Below are 26,415 nucleotides of genomic sequence, written 5' to 3' on the forward strand. Positions count from 1 at the left end.
GAAAATACTTCTTGTTATTAATAATATAAATTATTATTCAACACTCTTTGCGTATTTCACAATTTTAACAAAAATTCGATACTAAGTATTCACATAATTGTACAAAGCGTATTACTCCTAAATCCTAAATCCTTCTTTGATCGTCGCCAGTCATCAGCATATGGATCGACTTTTCTGACCCAAGCATTTTGTTCGCTCTTTCGATACCTACAATTGCTGACAGTTGCATTACATCGTATTTACAATATAAAACAGTCACCGTCATGTTACTTTCAGAACCTGCTCGTGGATTCTGATTAGTTTCGTGCATTAAATTACACATTTCGCTATAAAATTGGGGAAAGGTGGGTGGCGCATAAAATATAATATGCCTTATACCTTTCACTTTTATTCTACGGAAGAAATGAAACCGTTCCGAATATATTAGAAAATGAGCATCGCTGTGAAAGAACATATCTCTTGCTCTTGCTATTTTTGCATCCTTGGAATATTCACAAATTTGTACACAATTATATTCTTCTTTTTTTAAATAATTTCGTAACTTCACAAAGTCAAAATAAGATGGTATATATATTAATGTATGATTCATAATTCTGTCCTTGTATTGAGGAAGTATTTTCGTTATAAAGAAGTTCATTCTATGTTCCAAGGCTTGAGAATGACTCCCGGTCTCGAATCTATGAAAAACTTGAGGAACTTGTACGACCACGTGGCAAATGGATCCAGGAGAAATGGGATTTATTACCTTAATTTTTCCTGCATAATTGTAACATCTCTTATTAAATATGCCATAAATTTCAGGTACATGAATATTTGAAAATATTAATGTCTGTCTATAGTATTTTGTCCATCCGTTTACACACCAACTTCTTACTCTAGAAAAATCTGTTCCGTGAGAATCTTTTGGTTGTAAATGAAAATGGTTTAAGATGTGTATCATGTGGTCCCAATTTTGCATTAAAAATAATTCAGCTTGATCCAAAATTAATAACTCTACCGATGCCAAGAAATCAAAATCTCTGTCTGCTTCACCTTCTGCACCTACTAATATTCTCAAACCCAAGAGGGATGTGATTATTATGTCGGAGGAATAAAATTCTGAATATAGTTTTAAAGTTTTTTTTGTGATGGAGATTCCTATTTTGAAAGTATCATCTATATTTCCTTGAAATGTCTGCTCGTAATCTTCCGGTTTTTGATTTTTCTTTGGCATTATTAATTCATTACCACTAAAATCTTCCATAAACCTCTTCTTATTCATTACAGAGCCACCTTTGTCTTCTCCGATTAAGATAGATATCAATAATTCGACAATTTTTAAACACGAATGTCTAAAGGGAACTATTATCAAAATTTTTGGTCTCACTAATCCTTGATCTCTGTATCCATCTGGAATTTCTGCCATATTTGTATATTTTGATTTTGTTATTTTTGCATTATGATGTAATACCTTTGTTCTGGTTTTTAAAACATGATTAATTACGTGTAAACAATATATAAATCTTATTTGATCAGCATTTGAAAATGTTCTTTCAGGATAATATAGATCTTGATAATTATTTATCACTGAAAATAATTCTCTTTGCAAAGGAGTCAAAGGTGATGAATTTGTATCGATATTTTCCTTTATGTTTGAGTAATTGGCTCTTGTGATATTATCTTGAATTTGAGATTTTATATATAATTTATTCCAATCTACATTTTCAATCAAACAAGGAATGGTACCACATTTCGTAAACTGTTTATCTTCTAAAATAGAGATTTTGGATTTTTTTGTTGTGTCATTTACATCCTCTGAGGGTTTTGGAATATGACAAATAAGATTTCCTAGTGTAGGCCATGTTATTTTCTGTATTTCTGTAATTTGTGGAACATTAGAAACTGCTTCGTAAAGTTTATTACTTAAATCATCTCGAAGATGAATTGAAAATGGGTCTCTTAAATAGCCAGCATCTTCCTGAGCAGTTTCAGGATCTTCTTCATCCATTTCCTTTAATTTAATCTCTTCGCTATCACTTTGACTTGACAGCTGTGCTTCATTATCCAGATTATCGGAATGATTTGCTAAATTTTCATCAATATCATTAATGTCCACATCATTTCCATTATTCGAAGTATCACTATCTGAACTAGATTCAATTGCAACTGCTTGAAAATTAGTAGTGTTTGAAAATGTAGATAGTAAATCTTGCATGGAATTCACCTGTTCGTCGTCAGAACTATAGGTTTCTAATTCCTGCTGTTCTGATTTCTCTTCCTCGAGTATTTTCCTACGTTTTTCAATTTCTTTATTTTTAACATCACGTTCTTTAATATAAGAGGCCTCTCTTAGATTAAATTTACCTTTCTTTGGTTTTGATCTACTATCGTGTCGATCGAATTTTCTTTTCCCACCTCGAATCGGTCTTTTGCCACGTACCATAATGATGATAATCTTCGTATATCAATTAAAAAAACATATTTATAACAATTTCCTTCAAATTATGAAATAAAACTAACCCACGTGTCTTCTGTCATCACTTATTTAAAATAACTTAGTAACACAAATTTAACAAACAAAAAATGCAATTATTAAAAATACACATATCTTATGTATATATTATTTATAATATAACAAATTATATATGTACACTATAAATATTTTAGAAAGGTATACAAAGAACTTTAGTTTACGTCAAATTAGGTTAGCTTTTCTATGAAGATTGTATGCATACATGTTTTGTAAGTTCAGTATGTTCACGCTAAATAGGTTATGAGCGCTGAATTTAAAATGCGTACATACCTGGTACGAGTTATTCAAACTTCATACGCATAAATATGTTAAATTGCAATTTGTAATTGAATTAAGTGTATCATAAAATATTATAATAAGGTAAAGAGTGTACTAAAATAAAAGAGTATTTTCTCTATATTAGACATAAATATATAATGTACTGATTGCAATTTATATATGAGAAATACACACAGACCATTTATAAATATTAAATTTTCAATAGAAAAAGTTAAATATCTTACAATATTTAACAATTATTGCAACATCATTGATATAGTGCAACATTTTAATAACGTTAAATAACTTTCGTATTCAGATCCGTATTATTAATTAATGAATATATTTAATAATATAGTTAATATATTTCAGTTTATATTAATTGTAATATATAATACTTACGTACTACGTGTCATTTTTCTCGTTATTTCGAAACTCTCTTCATCAGGTTGGTATTCACATTGTTAGATATTTACAAATACATCGAGCAATACGAATATTTGAATCTCCATTTACAATTGCGTCACGGAAATTTAATTGCAATTGGGAAAACCGGAAGAAATCTGTAAATCGAGGTCCCCGTAATATGAAGATCACGTGACCAATGATTTTAATGGATAAATACAGTGAATCGATCTTTCTAATTGCTGGTTTTCTTATCCACAATTTTCCAGATCAAAATTCCAAAAATTTGCGTGTAACGTCATAAAACAGGAAGAAACTGCAAAGAATTTCGAACATTTGAACGTACGTTAATAGAAAGACATGTGCTTATCATACCGTATCAATAAATAATTTTTTATTACCGGCTAGTTATGACGTGATCCGTCTACAGCTTAAAGTAATCAGTGACAACTGCACTAACAAGTGTTCTTGATAACGTGAACGGAAGGGAAAGGCAGGAAGTAGAAAAAAGTGGGCAAAATTAATTAACCCTTTGCTCGGTTGTTTACAAAATATCCGGTTCCTGACAGGCCTTCCGAGCCAACGAGTTCAGGCGAACAGGCGATGTTGCGCGCGCAGTAATAACACGCCGCCGACAGTGCCGTATATTTTCTAATCGCATGCCACTTTATCGTTATACTTTAAAGTAAATTGTAAAACTCAACAGTACAATTCATATGTACATACACATAACAATTGCTTACACATTATGATGATAAGACAATTTAACTAGTCATATTATATATTAAATTATATTACCAATTTGTAAATCGTTTACATGATTTCATTATTCAATTATTAATAAAAAAGAATTTTGAAAAATTAGAAAGATACATATACATGTATTGTCGATATATCTTTAGTATAATTTACAAAATATATTTTCCTGCGATTCACTGATTGTTTTGAGTAGTACAATATACACGATAGCGGATATTTTAAATATCATTATCAAATAATTCCTTCTTAGGACATAATATTTTATTTTAAAGTTATTATACGGGCCACGTAGTAGGAGAAATGTCAAAAGTACAGTGGGGACGAAGTTTTTCTATACGAGGTTGAGAGCGTGAGCTGCGGATCGTAAATGTACGGGCAGTTTCGATATAGGACTTGAAGCGCCCTTAGCAGTGGTCGCGTATAGAACCGGTAGCTGTGATTATTTGGTAGTTTTTCAAAAACGAGAAAGTGCCAAGTCAACAACTGACAGCTTCATAAAGCTTTTGGGCAAGCGGCTGTCAACGGACGTGCAGGAGGACAGAAGTCAACGAAGGTTTTTTTCGTGTCTGATGAGCTCCTCCGTCGCACCGCTGGTGGTAAGATGGCTGTGCAGCTGGATGGAGGAGGGAAGGAGGACTTGAAAACACAGTTTGTCACGCGGGAAGGGACATACAAGCTAATGACTTTGTCGGAGTATTCGAGGCCAAACAGGGTCGGCTATACGAACAGTCAAGGAAGTGCATCCGTTAGGGTGTCTTTCGTAACTTTACCGGACCCAGCAGATCCTACGGGTACACAAGGTCTCGGCGACCGAATGTGTTTCAATTTTGGAAAGGAACTTTATGTTTACGTTTATCGAGGCGTTAAAAAGGTAAGATGAATTTTTCTTATGTATAATGTATTAGTCTAATGTGTCTGTGTTTAATCAAGCGTGGATTCATTCAAACCTAACCTCGAAAACGCATACCGAGACTCCATCTTTGCAGACATCACCACACCTAATAGAATCCTCTTTGTAGATTAGTGCACGTAGAATTTCATTCCCTAAACTTATCACTAGTTAGATATTTCCCTCAATATTGAATGAGTCCTTTATTCCCATGACATAGTGTACTGATGGTTTCTTTGACTTCATTTAATATATAAAATATATTGTCTCATCAATGGTTAGAACTTTGTTTAAGTTTTTGAAAATACTTTTCATATTTCGATTAACAACAAAAAAAATATTATATTTAAGAAATTTGGATGTAATATTACGTATAAATTTTATGCAAATACTTAGTATATTTTTGTAGTTAATCTTTAAACACTATTTCTGTTAAAGTTTTCTACGTAATAAAGATAATTAAACAGTTATTGAGAAATTACTTACTTTGGAAGAATATGTAGAATATTACAAAATATTATTTTAGTTATCATTTTTTTAATATTTTAGTTTTTTTATTTTGTATTAATGTTCATAGTGAATTAATATTAAATTAAACTATTTCAGGCTGTGGACTTAAATAAACCATTGGATAAAAAGTTATATAAAGGAACTAATCCAACTTGCCACAATTTTAATCAAACAACAGCAACTGCAGACAGTGCACCATTATTAGTGGGTTTCTCAACAGGACAAATTCAGTTGATAGATCCAATTAAAAAAGAACTCAGCAAATTATATAATGAAGATGTAAGTAACATATTTTGTTAAAAGTAGTAAGTTGAAGTATATTATATATTATAGACTAGATTCTTTCAATGTGTGAGGAGATTGTAAAATACTACTGGTACAATCCCCAAATTGTGGGAATATCTTTATTGAAGATAAGCTGATAGCTTGTATGATACTTTCTGTGTTGTTATTACCACTATACAGAGATATTTTCCAGTAATGTGTACAAAAGCTGTCAGCACTTATCCAATCTCTGTTGATATGAATGTGTTATCTTGTTGAAACATGATAAACGAGAAAATTAATAATAGTTCAGTGGTTCATAATAATGTTCAATGCATCTTCTATGCTATATATTTAATATTTAGTACTATTGATTGTGATATTCTGTTTTAGTTGATACCATTTAATGCAATGAAATGATCGACAATTAAATAATTAAACTTAATAGATGACATTATATAACTTTGTGTTATCTTCTTGCATTGATTACTACTATTTATTACATCATAGATTAGTTCAAAAATTTTTAGATTAAAACTACTTTTTGTATCTATACTTTTTATGATACACAAGTTATGAGAAATATGACAATGTGAAAATATTTTTTACTGTTTCAGAGATTGATAGATAAAAGCAAAGTGACATGTATAAAATGGGTTCCTGGATCGAACAACCTCTTCTTGGTATCACATAGCTCTGGGCAACTATATTTATATAATGAAGAACTCTTATGTGGTACAACAGCTCCCCATTATCAGTCCTTTAAATCAGGAGATGGTTATGCCATATATACTTGCAAGACAAAGTCTACAAGGAACCCTTTGTATCGATGGGTAATAGGTGCAGAAGGATGTTGTATAAATGAATTTGCCTTCAGCCCATGTGGCTCAAACTTAGCTGTAGTTTCCCAAGATGGGTTCCTACGAGTATTTCAATATAATACAATGGAATTAGTGGGGTCAGCTAGAAGTTACTTTGGTGGATTTCTATGTGTATGTTGGTCACCAGATGGAAGATATGTTGTTGTGGGCGGTGAAGATGATCTGGTAACAATTTGGAGTTTTCATGAAAAAAGAGTGGTAGCTCGGGGTCAGGGTCATCACAGTTGGGTAAGCGTAGTGGCCTTTGATCCTTACACTACATCGTATGGAGATCATGATCCTGACTTCAGTGGTTCAGATGATGAAACATTACCACATACTAATCAGAATCACTTCCACGAGAAGTCTAATCGTCTGTCCACGACTTCGCAAGGGGTTCACTCAAATAGAAACTCTTGTGGCTCGGAATTAAGAGTGTCAGGTGGTACTTGCTACAGGCTAGGTAGTGTGTCACAAGATACTCAATTGTGCTTGTGGGATATCACAGAAGATGTGTTGAGGCAACCAATGTGTGCGAAGCAGAGGCCATCTGCAGCAGGTTCTGGTACTCTCTCTACATCGGGAACAGTCAACAGTGGAAATGGCTCAACGACGAATCATCACTTGAACAATTCTAAACACAATAATTTGAATAATGTTAATTACAAGGAAAACGCGAGTGGTAATAATGAAAGTAGTAATAATAGTACGAGTACAAATACAGCAGTGTCAACTGTAAATTCGTTGACTCAAAGGTTAGCAGGTCTTGGTTTTGGTGAACGTAAAGGTGATAATCATAAAAGGAACTTTAGCCTCACTATGAGAGGTAGTGGTGCATCCAATAGCACAATAATGCAAAACAGTGGTAGTGATAAAACTACCACTAACTCAAATACAAGTAGTAATATGAACAGTGTCAGTGGAAGTTTAGTAGGTGCAAATAAAAAGGCTAGTTCCGTGATGGACGATCCTATGAGATTGATAGGAACTGCCTGGTGCCCTAGGTTCGATGAGTGCCCAGTGTTAGAACCGCTGGTGTGTAAGAAGTTGGCGCATGAGAGATTGACTGAATTAGTGTTTAGGGAAGATTGCTTCGTAACAGCGTGTCAAGATGGATACGTCTACACATGGGCAAGGCCTGGTCACATGGTAGGTCCCCCCACCATCAGCAGCACTCTGCACAGGCCACACCATCATAGCAATCCTTACACCAATATTAATTCCTTGCGATCTAACGATCTATGATGTAACCCATCTTCAGCTGTTATTGCAATTTTGTGAAGTAGGGTTTTTTTAGAGATGAATTCCAATTTGTATATAAATAGAGATAGAATTTAAAATCATTATCATTATTGAATGAAAGAAATAGACGATATGATAATGCTTTGGACGATTTTCCTATTATCATTGTTGAATTGTAATAGGTGGCAAATGCTCTTTTAGACATATAGGACACGAAGGGGTAGTTTTGTTGTTTTTTGACTTTGGTATTGTAATAAATACTGTTCTTGTGGCATCGCATGTGTTATATACACATATTGATTTTGAAAGATTTTTATTTGAGAATAAATGTATTTTTCTCATATTTACAAATTAAATCCTAGTTTACATTTTATCCAAAGCAGTATATATTACGAATGGTGCCATTGGAAAGCATTAAAAATCTTTTGGCATTATTCTTTAGTCTGTATTGTGTATCAATTACAGAAATGTACGGATGGATGATACTATGAATGAACAACTTTGTAATATTGATTCATATTTTATGTTTACAAAATTTTGAATATTTTTCTTAGGTGCACGCATTCAATTTTAATTATTAAACAAAAATTTACAAAGAATCAAATTTTGTTTAGTTAAATTCGGTAAAATTTTGCTTCGTCTGAAGTAATATATATACAAATAAATTTGGAAAAATAATAAATAGTTAAAAACGAAGACACCCATTCATTCATAGTATGAGCCTCCATTTATATCTGTGCCTAATGATCATCTGGTCAAAATATATTCAATACGAATATTGAAGAAGTACATTAGTATAATTATAAATAGAATATATTTATGTTTGGTTTGCATCATTGAGAGTAACATTGTTTGCGCCCCATAAGATTTTGTAACAGGGCAGGCCCCTTAAACCCTTCTTTCTTTCCTGTAAAGTGTTACTAGCTTAGCTTAGCGAATGATAGAAAGTCAATGAATTGTTTAGTCAAACTATTGTCCCAGACTATAATAATGTGACATTTAATCCTTTGTTGAAAACAATGAATTGCCTTGTTGTACAATAAAGCAAAAATTTGAATGAAACATTGCTGCTTGCTTCCTGCTTGAGTTTTATACAGAATGCAGTGCAGAAATACCGGATGAAACTTTATTATTTGTGTACATACAATATATATATATATATACAACATTTGTTGTAATTTACTGCAGTTTTATTATTTGCAATATTTGGCATGATTAAACAATTATTTTTATAAACTTAAGGTACCAGATTTAGTTTCCTGGTGTTTTGCATAAAGCATTTCTATCACCAAAATACCCTATGCTCCCTTATCTGTTATAGCGATTTAACCAGTTAAAATTTTTGTGATAATTTTCATATAGTGTGCATTGCTTCTTTTATAGTGACAGTCTTATAATTTTATTGGAAGATGCTTGTGCTTGTTTCTTATGCCAGTGGAGCATTAATTTTTTACTTTGATTGGAAAGATTAATGTTCTGTACCATGCTTTGGCTGATGCAAGAGAATCATGGATGAGACTTCCCAGAGTTATCGCATGGTACGTACAACATATTGTTTCTTTGACTTGTTTACTGCTTCATTAGATTGAGTAGTACAGTATGTTTATGTATGCTCGATCTGGTAGTATATGCCTTACTAAGGCATTTTTGATTCATGTACCGATAATACTTCTATGCTATTGTTGCATTGTTTTCTTCAATGCATCCTTAGAAATTAAACTTATTTTTAACGCGCTTTCAACTATTTGCAGAATGTTTGTACAGATGAACAAAACTACTTTTGGTAGTGAATTTTCGTGCATCTTTTAATTGCAGCCAGGAGTAGGACAGGTTGGAAATGCTCTACATGTTGTTAGTCCCGCGGAAGGCGGAGGTACCATAGTATAGCCAGAACCAGATATCGGCACACCTTCAAAGCACGAAGAAGAATACGTCCCGTCGTTGCGTGTACTGCAGTCCTCGGAAATGCAGTTTCCATATACGCATTATCGTCACTTGTATTATGTATGGCCAAGTGAAAGTTATTCCAGTACTGTTTAAAGATGGATAATCAAATAATTATCGTAAAGGCATCTAACAGCTTAATGCTTAAAAGACTCATTTTTATTTGGTAAGTTAATCCTGGTGCATACATTTGTTCTTGCTTTCCATTCTTTTTTCATTTATGCATGGGAAGCATTTAAATTTCATAGTCTTACACTTATTTTGTAAGTAAATCCAGCAAAAGTAATAAGTAAATTGTGTATACATGTATATATGTATACATATGTATGTTTGATCGTATATACTGTATACTGTATCATTCCAATAAGGTCCTGTTAAGTAAAAAATTTGAATCGAATGGTGTTAACGCTAAATGCTTATATATATTATCAAGAACTTTTGTATTATTATTATTTAATATTTACGATTGTTTAGAGGTATAATTTTAAATAATTTGCTTTTAGCGATATAGATTAACGAGGAATGCAACTATTGTAATCAGTCAGAGCCATATGTAAATATGAAATATTTTAAGCAGTATTTTAATTTGCATACTCGTTACTACTGACCATTTGCTTCATTTTCAATAATAGTATGCACGAAGAAAGCTGACTAAATGATTTGTAAAACAAAATCCACGTTAATTATTTCATTTTCAAAGTTTAATTATAGCAAGTATTATTTTTCTATGTTGTTAATTCTAAGTAATATTTGAGATATTTAGTGAAAGCATTTGTTACAATGTTCCTTCTGTATGCTTCATTTCCTACTTATATAATTCAAGAACATAGTCCGAGCATCACTAACTAAATTGCCTTAATAAGATCGTAAGTTAAACATAACGAAGGAAATTTTTATTTGTTCTATAATATAGTTACACGAATGTTTTTCTAAGAAACTTGTTCGCTTTATTGGAAATCTATAATGTGGATGTAATCTATAGTGCATCATTGATGTATAATCAGTTGAGGACTTTATACAAAAAGCGACTTTATATCTGAGAGCTACAAAATGTTATTACATACTTTAGAAGTAAACGATCAATTTAAATTTTATACAAAAAGTATAAGGTGTGTTATAATCCAATTGTTGCTTTTTAATTCTTCTTGATTAAAATATAACTCTGTACAGATATAAAGTAAACATTGTATCCTTTAATTCTGTTTGCAAGAGTAAAATATAACTGTTAATGAATATTTTTTTCTATGTATTATTAGAAAATAATAATGAATAATCTTTGCAACGAATAAAACAGATAGTTTGAACTCTTATATTATTTAAGTACAAATATTTAAAAGTGAAAACTTTATCTGTATTGTGATCTTCAGATTTTTATACAGTTCTCAGATACAAATGTCTACCACAATGAAATAAATAACTATGAATATATAAACAAATAGGTATTGATTATTCTGATGATAAACAGTGTTCCAAATGGAATATTCCACACGGCGATACTATTTATTAATTTGTACAAATAAATAAAAATATATATGTATACATACGTTAAAATATTAACATCAAAATGTAAAAACAATTTGCATTGTTGTAATTTTTGAGAAGTTTGAAAATAATGACACTTTTTCACTCTTTGTCATGGGCATTTCTTAAAAATATTAGTGATTTTGTAGCGAAATGCAAACAAATGGTGGAAACTTAATAAAGTGAGTTTATTTGTTGTTAATACAAAACGGTAATTAGTTAACTATATGATTTATAAAATTGTAAATCAGTGTTTCCTAGACAGTAATATCTGTCATGGTATGAATTGCCAACATGTTCAAAAATGTTTTCATGTCATTGATACAGTTTATATATCCACCATTAGGAACCACTGATCACAGTAAAAATATACTTTTTTGAATGTTTTTTTCAGAGGAAAATTCGAAGGTATAAACGTACGAAGTTATTTTCGCGTACGATCGTACCTTTTGTTTCAACTAAATAAATTACAAGATGTATTCTTGAATGTTATGCATGTGTTAAATATTCTGTTATTTTATGTCAGGAAAATAGCAAGCAGAAGAAATTCTGTTTTAATACGGTACGTAAGAAAAATAATGATAGCTCCGTTTTTTTATGGTTTAAACAATAAATCTTAGATTTTTTAAAAATACTAGCACTGTCACTTTTGTGATAATTGCCGAGCCGACTGTACGGAGACATTTGAAGTAAGGATTTACTACAACTTTTAGTTGTGTAGTTCTTATTGAAGAAGTTATTTTACATACAAACATTCTAGATTTTGACAGACAGTAGATGCGTAATATTGCCCTTTTCCCTGGCAAGCTCTCTGAGGTATGCTGTGATACGTGTGTATGCTGACATTGACTAATTACCTAGTTATAAGTGATGAAAATGAAAATTACGCTATGTCGTGAATTGCGATTCTCGTATGCTAAGACGAATGGTGAATCTTCAAGCTGTATTCGTTGGTTGAACATATTTTACATGGGTACGCGGTTATTAATGCATTGATAACTTGAAGTTGGCCTGGTAAATACCAAACTATATTTCATTCATTGAATCCGAGATTTATAATGTTCCTACATTGTAAGCCAAACGACGGATCTGTAATAAATGTTACATTTTATTTCATGACTAGCACTGATCAAACTATACAGTGCCAAATGGCGGAATTATTAATTATTTTACTATTTCAGTTTGTACTGTACTTCTTTGATCATGTTCCAATAGGTAAAGCTGCAATTTTTATAAACGTTTATTATTACACGAATGTATTTTTCATTCTGTAAAGCGAACAAGATTTCTTTCTATCGAAATGTGAATATGTTTAAAATTGAAACGATGATTTTAATCGTAACCTAGAGTTATTCACTTGACGATCGTTTACAGCCACGTTCCGTCTAATACTAAGGATAAATACAACGATTCGAGAAGATATTTTGATAATTAAGTTGTGAATTGGCAGACTAGTCTGGCTGATTACACCTATGCAGATAAGCATAAAACTAATCGATCATTTCCTACTTGGCGACTTTTTTATGAAACATTTTCACACAGAGCTTTACAACATCGCATCAAATTTCTATTTCTCTTTGCATTTCACTTCATTTGTTTATAAAGGTGTACATTCTTTGTAATTGTAAATGAAAAAATTTTCATTGTTAGCGCCCCCGTGTATCTTTCTTTATCACGTAATTACCCAAAATTGTAAAACTATTTTTGGATGAATTTTACGTAAGTTTAAACATAAGTTTTGTATGTATCTTTTACAAGAGATATGTACATTGGTGTACAAATTTTTAATCATACTGTATACTTAGCCGACTATGATTAAATTTGGCTCGTCTTTCTTTTTTTTTACGCGTGTGTGACGTTTCTTACTGGTAGAACAAAATTGTATTTCGTGACAAATCCACAATATGAAAGATCTTTTATACTGTATAGCTGAAAGTTTTATTGAATATTCTATCGACAATCAGAATGAAAAAGTTACAAATACTTTGTGTAGATAATGACTTGGTACAAAAAGCAGACCTACAGATAGGTAACAATATCATCGGCCGAAGTGTCGTACCTGGTGTAAGTAAACATTATCGTTGCGCTTAATGACACGAACAAATAACTTAAGAAATATAATGTTAAATAACCATGGTAAGTAATTCAAAATTGCTATTGGTTGCCAACTAATTTAAAATTTCTATTGAGTGTCAAACTTTCTTCGCGCATGCGTTCACGAACGCGCACTGTCACGTGATATTTTGTTACTTTTCGTGTATTACGCTTTAAATTTAATCGAAGAAATTTCACGTTATCAGAATTTAAGAATATATTCTAAATTGCGAACTTATTTTTTGTACGTTAATTTCAGTGCGACGATGGTCGAATTATTAAACAAGCTGTAATAATTAATTTATCGTCTAACGATGACATGACAATAACACCGGTAAGATAAATTTGGCGGTTTTCGTGCAAATTACGCACGACAAAAATCGTAAAGTTCTCGTATAGAATGAGTGTAACGTACATTAGCTTTCTACAGGAATTATTTTATTAGTATCAGGTTTCACCATGTTACATGAAATCTGCTAATTCTTCGCGATGGCAACTTCTTAAGGTCGGTACTACTGTTCCAATAAAACCAGGAGACATTTGTTCTTTGGCATCATATAAATGTTGGTTCAAAATTATACTAATACCTGACACCATGGAAAACAATCAGGAACATGCATCAAAACGACAAGTATAATACTGATGTTTTAATGATGCTATTATTTAATTCCTTAAAGTTCTTTACTAGTTAAATTATAGGCTAAAGAAGGTGTAGACTGTGATATACCCAATAAAAAGTCTTGTTCAGAATCAGGAGAAGGGGATAATTTACGATCTCCTATTGATGTACTGAATGAAATGTTGAACAAGAATAATGATGCAGATGAAGCAAAAAATGAAAGGGTTAATGTTAAAGAAGAGAATTTACCAAATGATACAGCTGCCACTGATATAACAGTTAAAAATCTTAAGGAAATTCATGATTTAAGGTTTTAGTTGCATTTTAGTATCCAATAATGAGACCATTGTATACAAATTAATTAATTATTTTGCATTCTTACACAATAGTTCTGCAAATGAAGATAAAGTGCAAAATATAAACCAGTCATCTTCATTGGAACAAGATCTTAAACATCCAGATGTAAATAGAACTATCAATGTTGTTGCAGGTGAGAAAACTAATTATTTCTAAAAAGAATTTTAATTTATTTATATTTTATAAGTTGAAGAATAATAAAGAACCTATTACAATAGATGTTCAGTCTCCTGTTTCAATGCAAGCAAATGAATTAAATGTATCTTCTAATGTTGCAACAAGTGCTCCTAGAAGGGAAAAATGCAAATATGGAAACAAATGTTACAGGTAATTTTCTTTTCTTTTACACAGAGATTATTATACGTTTGTTTTAAGATCATCTACACAAAGATATTTTTGTTATAGAAGAAATGCACAACATAAAGCTGAATTTAGTCATCCTGAAGATTTTGACTACAATATTCGAGATGACAGAAAAGAGTGCCCTTATGGTACACTGTGCTATCGTAAAAATTCTCAACATAAGGTGCAATACAAACATACTGTGAAGAATGTGACAAGTGAACGACGTAAGGAGCATCGTGAGCAAATTCCTGCCCAAGTACATTCAGACACATTATCCAACACGGAGGATTTATCTGCAGAGGAATCTGTAGACGAATCTGTCGACGAATCTGTCGACGAATCTGTCGACGAATCTGAATATGAACCTTTTAGTGATGCAGAATATTCTGACGACTATGACGATTAAGGGAATGTATATTTTCCATGTTAAAATTCTTTAATATTTTAAAATTATTTGTAGTTTAAATCATACATTCAAAAGTTTATATTAATGTTCAATAGCTATTTTCATATTCAAATTAACATACTGTATATTAATGTAATAAAAATAAGAATATAAAAAAAGACTTTTTTATGATATTGAAGTTACATAAATAACATTAATACATATTCTGAAGAATAGATCATACTTCAATGTGGTAAAGAAGAAAACCACAAACTTAAAATTTATTTCAACAAATAAAATTTATGAAAACAATGTAAATAGATATAGAAAAATTGAAAGGCTAGCTTAAACTTATAATGACTGGTACTAATATTACTTATTAATATTTGTAAACAATTAATACCGTTGATATCCTTCGTCGCTTTCTGCATATTCTTCCAGAGCTATATCTGCAAGTATATGCTTTGGTATTTCAGAACCCCTTACTTTAATGGTATAACAAACATTTTCTATTTTATGAAGACTTTGCTTGAGTGTATGAAGCTTTCTAATCATTTCTTTATTGGATATATTTGTCGAACTAAGAAAACCCTTATACACCTCTCTGACAAAGTTACATGTTTGGTAACAACTACCTATGTCCCCTGTTGTCAAATTATTGATACATTTACGCATAAGTTCTCCAGTCAGGTCTCCAATTCCTAAGATAAATACGTACGGTGTAACTAAAATACGTATTGTTTTACTTTCAGGTGGTTCTAAAATTGTATAAGTAAGCATCTTTTCAAGTTCTGTCCAATGTTCCATAGTACCGCTATGTGAGTATTGATAAAATGTAATTGCTTCTATATATTCTTCCAAACCAGAACGGTATACTTTAATGTACTGATATGGATCCTGGTTCTCCAATTCCAATGCAACGCATTTAAAAAGAGTTTGAATCACGTTTTCCAGTTTTATTTTTACATCGTATAAGCTACTTTTTTGTTTGGTTTCTATGTCAATTGAATGTAACAACGAAATAATTCTTTTACTCTGTATAGTGATATCTCTGCAACTTTTTATAATCCTCTCGAAACGATCGTGTTTATCATCCAATTCAGCTGCATAAGCTCGAAATTGTTGTACAACTAAACTATCCTCATTTGTACTTTTCATGATTTCTCTTCCCTTGTCACCAATGTTAATCTTCTTATTATAGTGATATCGATGATTTTCTCTGCTTCCTTTGTCTAACCATGAAATAAGAAAGTGAAACATTTTAAAATTTTCTTAAACCGACGTGGATCGACACATTTATTTATTACCGATTTTACACTTGTTTATTTAGATGAAGTAAGCGTTGATTCACCATATTGTCACACAGTTTAATGTATACATTGTAATAAAAACACAAGCGACTTATGAATAAAGTAAACCAGTATTTTTAGAATGTTTTATAGTTTTATTAACGTACCTTTAGGTTGAGACATCACGATACTTTCTTATTGTTATACTACTATGAGTTGCCAATTTCGGTGCTTAGAGAACTGTATATGTTTACAATGCTGTTACATTGTAGTAGATGTTTCTTAACTGATAATTCTTTGAGAATTATTTGTTACTTTTTCTGAGAGATGTCGCAGCTATCATAATGCAGTTATCGACGAGGTTCGCGAACTAAAGTATCGACTTTGTAAAATATCAGTGGTTTTAGAGAAACCTCCTCGTTTAAGAACAATGATTATCGGAATTATATTTAATTGGAAAATGAAATCTTACGCGTTATAAAAGTTTTTTATGTACCACTATAGTCATTTTCCGAAACCCTTGCATTTTCAATCCTCGCCTTTTTATTCGTTAGTAGCGCCATCAGTGACTATCAGGCCAAGTTTGTCGAGGAATGATCCCTATTTACGTTGCCAGATGGCGACTCAAGGTCTATATTCGCTTTTTTGAAGCTTTAAATCACTTTTTAACATAAATAAACAAGTAATTGAAGTATTTAAAACGCTAAGAATTAATCAATTCGTGTTATCGAATCACTATCTGTTCTATTAATACTTTACTTGTAAATTACATCACAAACAATGTTCTAATTTAAAAACACTTCAAAAACTCTGACTATATATTGTTGTGTAACATAAATATACATAAATAGGTGTAACATCAATTGATTCAACCTAGGTTTCTAAAGTACTCGAATTAGTTGTTTGTTTATGTAACAAAACGATTTAAACCTGCTAGAATATAATAGGATTGCCATCTAGTGACGTTAATAGACATTATTCCTTGACAAACTTGGCGTAGTAGCCACTGATAGCGTTTTTTGACATAACTAAACGAGATTATTATTTGAAATAATAATTTCATTGAAGTGGTCAACGATCACAGATTTGTTCATATCTTGATTCTTATTTATCGTAAATATTAACAATCGTGATCGAACAATAGTTTAAATAATTATTTAAATTATAAACAACATTCTAGTATAAATACTGGCATAGAATATTATTTTCGTGAAATAGTTTTTCTTTGCGCAGGAATTTATTAGTAAAGTCGAATAGAGATTGTCGGGGAAACTCGTATCGATTATTGTTTCACATTTATTCTTCACGATGATTTTTAAATAGAAATAATTTAAATAGAATAATTTTGATCGATTATCAAAGCTGGTTACTGCGATGTTTAAGATGTAAATTTCTATGATTGGTAGAACCCTCCCCCACTCGGGTATTTGGCATTAAACTGTGCGAGAACTCGTTCATTTGCCTCCGGGATCTCAAAAGGATAACACGTATCGAAAGATTCGAGGCATTCAAGAAATCTGCGACCATTGAGGTGTGTGTCCTTTATGTATTGATATCTAATAGCTTCTTATCGGTATTGCAATTCTCGTTAGCTTTCCCACTGGTTATCTAGTATTAATCAATATGTATCGATCTGTATCTTCGAATTAAATTACAATTTTGCGAAAGGTACTTCGAGTTTGTATGTTGTTTTATTATAATACAGTCTTATTTATTTTAATAGGCATGTTAAAAATTTGTTGCTTCTGTTAGACAGGACGGAATTCGCGATCTATTGGAAAAATTTCCAAGTAGTAAAATTAACCCGTGATACATATGTGACTATTCTGATTTTATTGTTTTCGATTCAATTATTTGTTTTATGAATCTATGATTTAACTGTCGGTTAGTGGGAAAATGAAATAAAGAAAGATTAATACAAACTATGCATGGTTGTCAATGTATCAAATAATATAAAATGAAAATTTAACCTTAAATGGGTATTGTGATAAAATAATGGAACAATGTGCTGATATCTTTGTGTTTTTATTTTACAAACTTTCTCTATACCTAAGTGACCTTTGACGATCAAGTGTGTCAAAGATGTAAATAGATTGAAATGTGATTTTAGTAATCTTTATTTTTCCTTCGAAAATATAAATATTGATGTTGGTAGGACTTTCCCCCACTCGACTACGTGACATCGTGTGTCGCGATTTCATATATTATTTAATTATAGTACAGCCATGTTTTGTTTAATAAATTAAATTATAATTTAATCCGGGGATACAGTTCGATACGTATCGATTAATATCATCTTGTATTAATTAATACCGTATCGATTAATACCAGCTAGTATGAATTAATATCGTATCGATTAATATCAGCTAGTATTAATCGATACGTATCGATCTGTATCCTCGGATTAAATTATGATTTTGCGAATGATATTTTGAGTTCTCATATTATTTAATTATAATACTGTCATTATTTATTTTAATAAATAAAAATTTATTTAATTTTAAAATGTATTACTTTTGTTAGAATCGCGATTACAATTGTGGCGCTAATGTTGCATCATCCGTGTATCCACTTGACTCCTCGTGCCGGAAGGGGTCGTTCATTTGTCTCAGGGATGTCAAGAAGATCACACGTGTCGAAAGATTCGGGCGATTCGAGAAATTTGCAAACATTGAGGTATGTACCTTTATCTATTTATATCTAATAGCTTTTTATCGGTATTATTATCCGCGTTTATTTTCTAATGGTGTGTAATCCAATATTAATATATTTTTTATCATAAATTCAATCGGCGTCGCGAACAAAATTCGCGTTTCATTTTTACTGGTTATCTAATATTGATTGATACGTATCGATCTGTATTTCTGGATTAAATTACAATTTTGCATAAGATATTTCGAGTTTATATATTGTTTTATTATAATACATTCTTATTTGCTTTAATAAATATATTTTACATTTATTGCATCCGTTAGAGATTCCTGATTATCCTGATCGAAATTGCGACGATTGCATCACGTCACCGACGCCATAATACTTCGAGATCATTCGAACGGAATTCGTTGATTATTGGAAAAATCTTCGAAGCGCTGAGATTAACAAGTGATACGTATGTGACTATTTTATTCCTATTACCTTCGATTCAATTGTTTGTTGCGTGGCCAGTGCGAAGGGTAAGTAAAGAAAGATTAATTGAAACTGTTTCGACGTTGTATAACAATTAAATATTAAATTTTAACCTCATATTGGAATTGTATGATGTCAATGAAATATTGAAGTGACATATATTATTGTATTTCGGTGTTTCGAATATTTTAGTATCGTTTATACACGATGCAAATGATTGTTCATAAATTTGTCTTTATAAAGTCATTGTAATTGTGTTTGTATACGAATTTTAGATACGAATTTGGTTATACGTAGCAACTACGTAATCGTGTATTAAAATGCTATTCAAAACCGAGTAACTAAAAAATGTGGAATTCTGTAATGAGTTTTCAAATATTTATAAAAATCGCGATGTATTCGCGAGTTGTCAAATATGAACATGTTTACAATTCTAACAATGAAAATTCATTTATAATGGACTTTTTTGTTTTGTTACATTTTTTAATTGAACAATTATGCAATATTGGTATTTCTATTGAAAAAATGCAAACATTAAGGAAAAGCAGTATTTCCTTTACAAACACTTGATTAAAAAACTATCCCCCCTGTCCTATTAACCACCGTTTTTTTCAGAAATTTTGATGGCCGAGTGCAATGCGGTCAATAGAGTCAATTTTTGTTGCGTAGAAAGTTATTGTTTTTCGGGACACAGTGGCCCTGAGTAGAGTTTCGTTAAGATTTTAGGTATATGCGATCTAGATTCAGTGTTTCTCGTGCATTGTAAATTATTTCTAGAGCATCGTGGCTCTCTTTACTTTTTTAATCGCGAAAATAGAATCAATATTGTTCGTCGATCACGATCTTCGGTCGCGTTGGTATTTTCGTTTATTTTTTCACTTTTTTTTTATAATCTTAAAAATTATTCATTACCGGTATTAGAATCAGTGCAACATCGAAGAGGAGCATTGAGCGATGCTTTACGATGTAAGTATCTATCAGCTTTATTGGTATATGCATGCAATATAGTTCCGATCTCCTATCGACTTCTATCGGTTTCCATCTAAAGTTTCCGTTAGTCTCCAGAATGTATACTGATCCATTCTATAACTTTGAAAACAGATTGTTATATTTCGCGATGAAAGTATTTTATATATTATAATTTCAAAATTATTGTAAATTTCCATTGATCTCGAGAACGTATACTTTTCTATTGAAATTGAAATCATTCTATAACTTTGAAAACAGATTGTTATATTTCGCGATGAAAGTATTTTATATATTATAATTTCAAAATTATTGAAAATTTCCATTGATCTCGAGAACAACGTATACTTTTCTATTGAAATTGAAATCATTCTGTAACTTTGAAAACAGATTGTTATATTTCGCGATGAAAGTATTTTATATATTATAATTTCAAAATTATTGAAAATTTCCATTGATCTCGAGAACAACGTATACTTTTCTATTGAAATTGAAATCATTCTGTAACTTTGAAAACAGATTGTTATATTTCGCGATGAAAGTATTTTATATATTATAATTTCAAAATTATTGAAAATTTCCATTGATCTCGAGAACGTATACTTTTCTATTGAAATTAAAATCATTATACATCTTTAAAAATAGATTGTTATATTTTGTAATTTTTTCCATAGATTTTTCACAATTATTACCACGTCAATGGGCCCAAAATCGGTATCGTTTGGCTGGAATACTATATTTACAAGTCGGTGAATTAAAGACGCGCTGTGATATTTATTCGGTCGTATTCTACGAATGGTGAGTCGCATGTTTGTTTATTTCTCTGATCCCCAACCGTGTCGAAGGATGAAAGGTCCGAATCGATACGGGTGATCAGTTGTATTTATATTTGTTGACTTTGGCGAGTACAGTGACTGTGGGAATATTTATCATATACCCATGTACAGTAATATTTCTTATTTTCTTTCTTAGTTCAGGTTACAGGGTCTTCTTGTACATCGCGTTTTTTAATATGATAATATAATCTTTCATGAAACGATAAATAATTTTCAATACGAGTACTTATAATTGAGAATACATTGAATATTTGTATAATTAATATGTCCACAAGCATTTGTAATTCGGTAGATATAAAAATATGAACAATAATTATAACACAATCGTGTAGTGGAGAAGTCGGACTTAAACCCTCCAACTTCGTCATTGTGTTTGCAATTACTATGATAACAATATTGATATCATTGAATATATTTATTGAATATTTCATTATTTTCTATATTGTTCAAGTTTTACGTTAAAAATAATTTAATGCTTTTAGATCGATGATATTTACAATATACGTCTTTGGTATAGAATTTTGTTTTTACTCGCTAATTATGATGTAACATTTTATGTACAAGAAGACATTTCGCGTTGGGTAGATTCTCAAGTCAAAGTGACACGCTTTATACACTGTATTTATGTAATAATAAATTCACTTTGACGACGGAGTCACCCAAGGGTATAATACTTTAATTAATAATTGAATAAATTTCATTTAATAATTTATCTTAGAGTCTTTCTTTATAATCAATATAATTAGTTTACAGTAACTTTCTTTAATAATACAATTTTTCAGTATTCACGCGTACTATTACACTTTTTCACTTAATTTTCGGACAATAAGAATTCGAGTTATTTTAATGGAAAAATTAAACGATAAAGAACGAACGAATACTAGCTCGTTAGAAACAATGTACTAATCACTTTTTATAGTTCAGGATTTTCAGCATAATCTTTCCGTGTTCGTTGCCTGAACTTGTTCAAGTGCCCAAGTGCTACTTGTTCGAGCGAAGGCAAGGGGCACGATGATTTATTTAATAAGAATTACAACAATAATATGTGACAATGCGCTGGTGTATCGTGCACGACGTACTTTCCACTGTGTGTGTGTGGTTAGGCTGTGGAATTGCGTCGGTCGCAAATATTGAATATCAAAGAGTCCATAAATTAAAAAATTATTAATGATAGTAAATATATTAATTCAATTGTTGCTATTATATTCACGTGACAATTGTTCACATTACTATATACATATTTCTTATGTAAAACAACAACAATACACGCAACTAATATAAATTTTATCGACAATTTTTTTTTTTTTTAAAAGAGCTACATAAATACTTACGTGCATTATATATATATATATATATATATATATATATATATATATATATATATATATACGCAATGGTCACCAGCCTTTGTCGGACATATTCAAAAAATTGGTACGTACCCTTAGAGTGTGCATGTTGTGTCAAGGTCGGGTGTCGGAGGTGCCCCCGGGGGCGTCTCTCTAGGTTAGGCCATTGCACCCGGGTGTTATGCTTGAGAATCGTGGAGCGGTTGTGTTTGAAAGAATGTGTTTTGCCATTTCTTTTAAATATAGGGCCAGGTAGGTAGGTAACTTACTTCTGGTACGTGTGGTAATAATAATTAGGTAGGGCCAGGGCAGGTCGTTGCATTCTCGATTCGGGTAGGCGCGTTTTCGCGCGACGTACCTGCACCTGTAGGACAATTTCGAAGAATTGATCGCGCAGCTGGTCCAAACGGAACGTGTCGTTTGCTTCCAGCGTTTGCTTTCTATTCTTTGGATTTCTCTGCTTTAATTTTCGCGATCGCGAAATTAGGCGTCGAAACGAATGTTACGCTCGAGATTCTTCGCGCGTGCATTGCACAACCAACGGTTTTCTGGAATCGTTTGCACGGTTGCACGCGTGCTGCACCGAATCTCGGGCCTAGGAGTTTCAGATTGGGCAGTACTGTCCGAAGAAAGAAGAGGCTGGTATAGCCGAAGAAGCCTGGACAAACTGTCGCAAGAGAGGGCTGCAACAAATGGTTCTCCATCTTCGGATTTTTATTCGACGATGGAAAGTCATTACTGTTATTGTTTTGTCACTGTACTCGTTTGTAGTTATGTAGTTAGTATGTTTCTTGACCGGCACGATACATGGCATATGTATCACACGTGCTCCTCACCCAGTGGTGCTGGATAAGTTTTTGTATGGATGTTGCGAATTGATCGCAATTAAAATTAGTGTTGCGTATAATGAAACACCATCCGAGATTTTTATCAGGAATTTTTTTGTTTTATATTTGGTAAATTAGTCTTGCGTATAATGAAACACCATCGGCGATTTTTTTGTTTTATATTTGGTAAATTAGTGTTGCGTATAATGAAACATCATCCGCGATTTTTATTGCATAAATAAGAAATTAATATCGCGAGTATGGCGTTCATCGAGAATTTATTCGTTTCATATTTAATAATTAAATTCACATTGCGAATAAAGAAGCGGCTCTATGTGGCTGTTCTCGGGAGTATTTTTTATTTTCTATTTAATAAAGTAGCGTTGCGAAAGGAAGGACGAACCACTCACGGTTTTGTTTCCATTTGTGAAGAATGGTCGATGATTTTTCTTTCAGCGCCCTCCGAGCTAATGTTATTGTCAATTGTATATAAATTTTACTATTGTATTTTCTTTACAGCTATCTATTTTTGAACGTAAGAGTATTAATTAATTATTTATAATATTCACATTTTATGCATGTTACAATATGTAATTTTTACGTGTAATTTTTTTGAATCATGTATGTTTGTATGTCCACTATCGTACTTTCTTTACAGCTATCTATTTTTGAATGTGAGTCTATTATTTTCTGTTTTATAGTATTCGTTTTGCTCTCATGTTACAACGTGTAATTATTTAAAACCATGTATGTTTGTATGTCCACTACCGTATTTTCTTTACAGTTATAATACTTTTATGTTTACTTTTCTAATTAGGTATGTGTATTATTTCGACTTGTTTTGTTATTATATATAAACCAATTATTTCGTTTTTTATAGAATTAATGTTTTCATACTATTCCCTTTTTCTAATATTCAGTTTTTTCCCACTATTCCGCCTTTACAATATACATTTTCTTTATAATAATCCCACTTTGTAATATACATGTTTATAATATACATTTTTATAGTATCCCTTTTTATAATATTTATGTACAGTAGTATTTGTCTATAAGAAACGAAGTATTAGTCATTTTTTGTTCTGATGTCAATTTGACTATGATTTATAACAAATGTCTCTACAGTATTTTGTGGTGCATTGGATTTCAGAGACATATATTATGAACACAGACATATTTTTATTTTTGTTCATGTGAAAGTCGTCGAACTTGAGGTAATATTCCACAATTTTTTATTTATTATTTCGTTATGATATGGTTACTCTGTGTTTTGTCATTATGTATGACTCTTAACTGATTATTCTGTATTTCTGCAATTATGTGTGTCTATTATGTGTTTTTTTTTTGTTATTATAAATGTCTATTATTTCGATTCTAACAGAATTGATTTTCTTAATACTACTCCGTTTCTCTAATATTCAGTTTTCAACACTATTCCCCCTTTATAATATACACTTGTTTTATACTATTCCCCCTTTATGATATACATTTTTATAGTATTCCTTTGTATAATATCCATGTGGAGTAGTATTTCATTTTTCTATAAGAAACGAAGTATTAGCCTTTTTTTGTTCTGATGTCAATTTGACAATGATTTATAACAAATGTCTCTTTACCGTATTTTGTGGTGCATCGGATTTCGGAGAAAGATATTATGAACACAGACATATTATTTTTGTTTCTGTGAATGTTGTCGAACTTGAGGTAATATGCAACTATTTTTTATTTATTATTTCGTTATGATATGGTTTCTCTGTTTTTTTGTCATTATGTATGGCTCTTAACTGATTATTTTGTATTTCTGCAATTATGTGTGTCTATAATGTCGTTTTTTTTTTTTTTTATTATTAATGGCTATTATTTCGTTTCTTATAGAATTGATATTCTTAATACTACTCCGTTTGTGTAATATTCGGTTTGTTAACATTATTCCCCCTTTATAATATGTATTTCTTTTATACTATTCCCCCCTTATGATATATATTTTTATATTATTCCCTCCCTATAATATACATTTTTATTGTATTCCTTTATATAATATCCATGTATAGTAGTATTTCATTTTTCTATAAGAAACGAAGTATTAGCCTTTTTTTGTTCTGATGTCAATTTGACAATGATTCATAACAAATGTCTCTTTACCGTATTTTGTGGTGCATCGGATTTCAGAGAAAGATATTATAAACACAGACATATTTTTATTTTTGTTTCTGTGAAAGTTGTCGAACTTGAGGTAATATTCCACTATTCTTTATTTATTATTTCGTTATGATATGGTTACTCTGTTTTTTTGTCATTATGTATGGCTCTTAACTGATTATTTTGTATTTCTGCAATTATGTGTGTCTATTATGTGGTTTTTTTTTGTAATTATAAATGTCTATTATTTCGTTTCTTACAGAATTGATTTTCTTAATACTACTCCGTTTCTCTAATATTCAGTTTTCAACACAATTCCGCCTTTATAATATACACTTGTTTTATACTATTCCTCCTTTATGATATACATTTTTATAGTATTCCTTTGTATAATATCCATGTGGAGTAGTATTTCATTTTTCTATAAGAAACGAAGTATTAGCCTTTTTTTGTTTAGATGTCAATTTGACTGTGATCCATAACAAATGTCTCTTACCGTATTTTGGGGTGCATCGGATTTCAGAGAAAGATATTATGAACACAGACATATTTTTATTTTTGTTTCTGTGAAAGTTGTCGAACCTGAGGTAATATACCACTATTTATTATTTATTATTTCGTTATCAGATGGTTACTCTGTTTTTTGTCATTATGTATGACTCTTAACTGATTATTTTGTATTTCTGCAATTATGTGTGTCTATTATGTCGTTTTTTTGTTTTTCTATTATAAATGGCTACTATTTCGTTTCTTCTAGAATTGATATTCTTAATAATACTCCGTTTCTATAATATTCAGTTTGTTAACACTATTCTCCCTTTACAATACACATTTCTTTTATACTATTCCCCCCTTATAATATACATTTCTATATTATTCCCTCCCTATAATATACATTTTTATATTATTCCCCCCCTATAAT

At 31.0% G+C, this 26,415-nt stretch overlaps 4 protein-coding genes across 9 annotated transcripts; 2 read left to right on the forward strand and 2 right to left on the reverse strand.

Moving 5' to 3' along the window:
• Positions 1-14: 14 nt before the first annotated feature.
• LOC143145174 (U3 small nucleolar RNA-associated protein 25 homolog) lies at positions 15-3,762 on the reverse strand. Of its 2 annotated transcripts, XM_076308289.1 has the most exons (4): positions 3,577-3,762; positions 3,177-3,491; positions 2,344-2,434; positions 15-2,270 (listed from the first exon to the last, which is right to left on the reverse strand). In XM_076308289.1, exon 4 carries the CDS (start codon positions 2,192-2,194, stop codon positions 125-127), a length of 2,070 nt encoding a protein of 689 aa, XP_076164404.1. In that variant the 5' UTR covers positions 2,195-2,270; positions 2,344-2,434; positions 3,177-3,491; positions 3,577-3,762; the 3' UTR covers positions 15-124. The 2 variants fall into 2 exon arrangements, with proteins under 2 accessions (XP_076164404.1, XP_076164403.1); XM_076308288.1 differs by having other exon boundaries at positions 15-2,434; positions 3,173-3,491.
• On the forward strand, positions 3,453-10,745 carry LOC143145178 (WD repeat-containing protein 20). 3 transcript variants are annotated; one of them, XM_076308298.1, is made up of 5 exons: positions 3,453-3,517; positions 4,207-4,805; positions 5,430-5,612; positions 6,215-7,606; positions 9,515-10,745. In XM_076308298.1, the coding sequence occupies exons 2-5, from the start codon at positions 4,536-4,538 to the stop codon at positions 9,584-9,586; spliced, it is 1,917 nt and encodes a 638-aa protein (XP_076164413.1). In that variant the 5' UTR covers positions 3,453-3,517; positions 4,207-4,535; the 3' UTR covers positions 9,587-10,745. The 3 variants fall into 3 exon arrangements, with proteins under 3 accessions (XP_076164413.1, XP_076164415.1, XP_076164412.1); XM_076308300.1 differs by lacking the exon at positions 9,515-10,745 and adding an exon at positions 9,083-9,170 and having other exon boundaries at positions 3,454-3,517; XM_076308297.1 differs by lacking the exon at positions 9,515-10,745 and having other exon boundaries at positions 3,457-3,517; positions 6,215-8,780.
• Positions 9,881-16,544, reverse strand: Trax (Translin associated factor X). Its single transcript, XM_076308312.1, has 3 exons — positions 16,421-16,544; positions 15,368-16,196; positions 9,881-10,014 (listed from the first exon to the last, which is right to left on the reverse strand). The coding sequence occupies exons 1-3, from the start codon at positions 16,434-16,436 to the stop codon at positions 9,999-10,001; spliced, it is 861 nt and encodes a 286-aa protein (XP_076164427.1). The 5' UTR covers positions 16,437-16,544; the 3' UTR covers positions 9,881-9,998.
• LOC143145185 (uncharacterized) lies at positions 12,929-15,152 on the forward strand. Of its 3 annotated transcripts, XM_076308311.1 has the most exons (7): positions 12,929-13,228; positions 13,518-13,592; positions 13,704-13,889; positions 13,958-14,187; positions 14,267-14,367; positions 14,453-14,561; positions 14,640-15,152. In XM_076308311.1, the coding sequence occupies exons 1-7, from the start codon at positions 13,130-13,132 to the stop codon at positions 14,983-14,985; spliced, it is 1,146 nt and encodes a 381-aa protein (XP_076164426.1). In that variant the 5' UTR covers positions 12,929-13,129; the 3' UTR covers positions 14,986-15,152. The 3 variants fall into 3 exon arrangements, with proteins under 3 accessions (XP_076164426.1, XP_076164424.1, XP_076164425.1); XM_076308309.1 differs by lacking the exon at positions 12,929-13,228 and having other exon boundaries at positions 13,334-13,592; positions 14,643-15,152; XM_076308310.1 differs by lacking the exon at positions 12,929-13,228 and having other exon boundaries at positions 13,336-13,592; positions 13,710-13,889.
• Positions 16,545-26,415: the final 9,871 nt, after the last annotated feature.

The sequence above is a fragment of the Ptiloglossa arizonensis genome, chromosome 4 (assembly GCF_051014685.1).
Source record: "Ptiloglossa arizonensis isolate GNS036 chromosome 4, iyPtiAriz1_principal, whole genome shotgun sequence".
NCBI classification, from domain to species: Eukaryota; Metazoa; Arthropoda; class Insecta; order Hymenoptera; family Colletidae; genus Ptiloglossa; species Ptiloglossa arizonensis.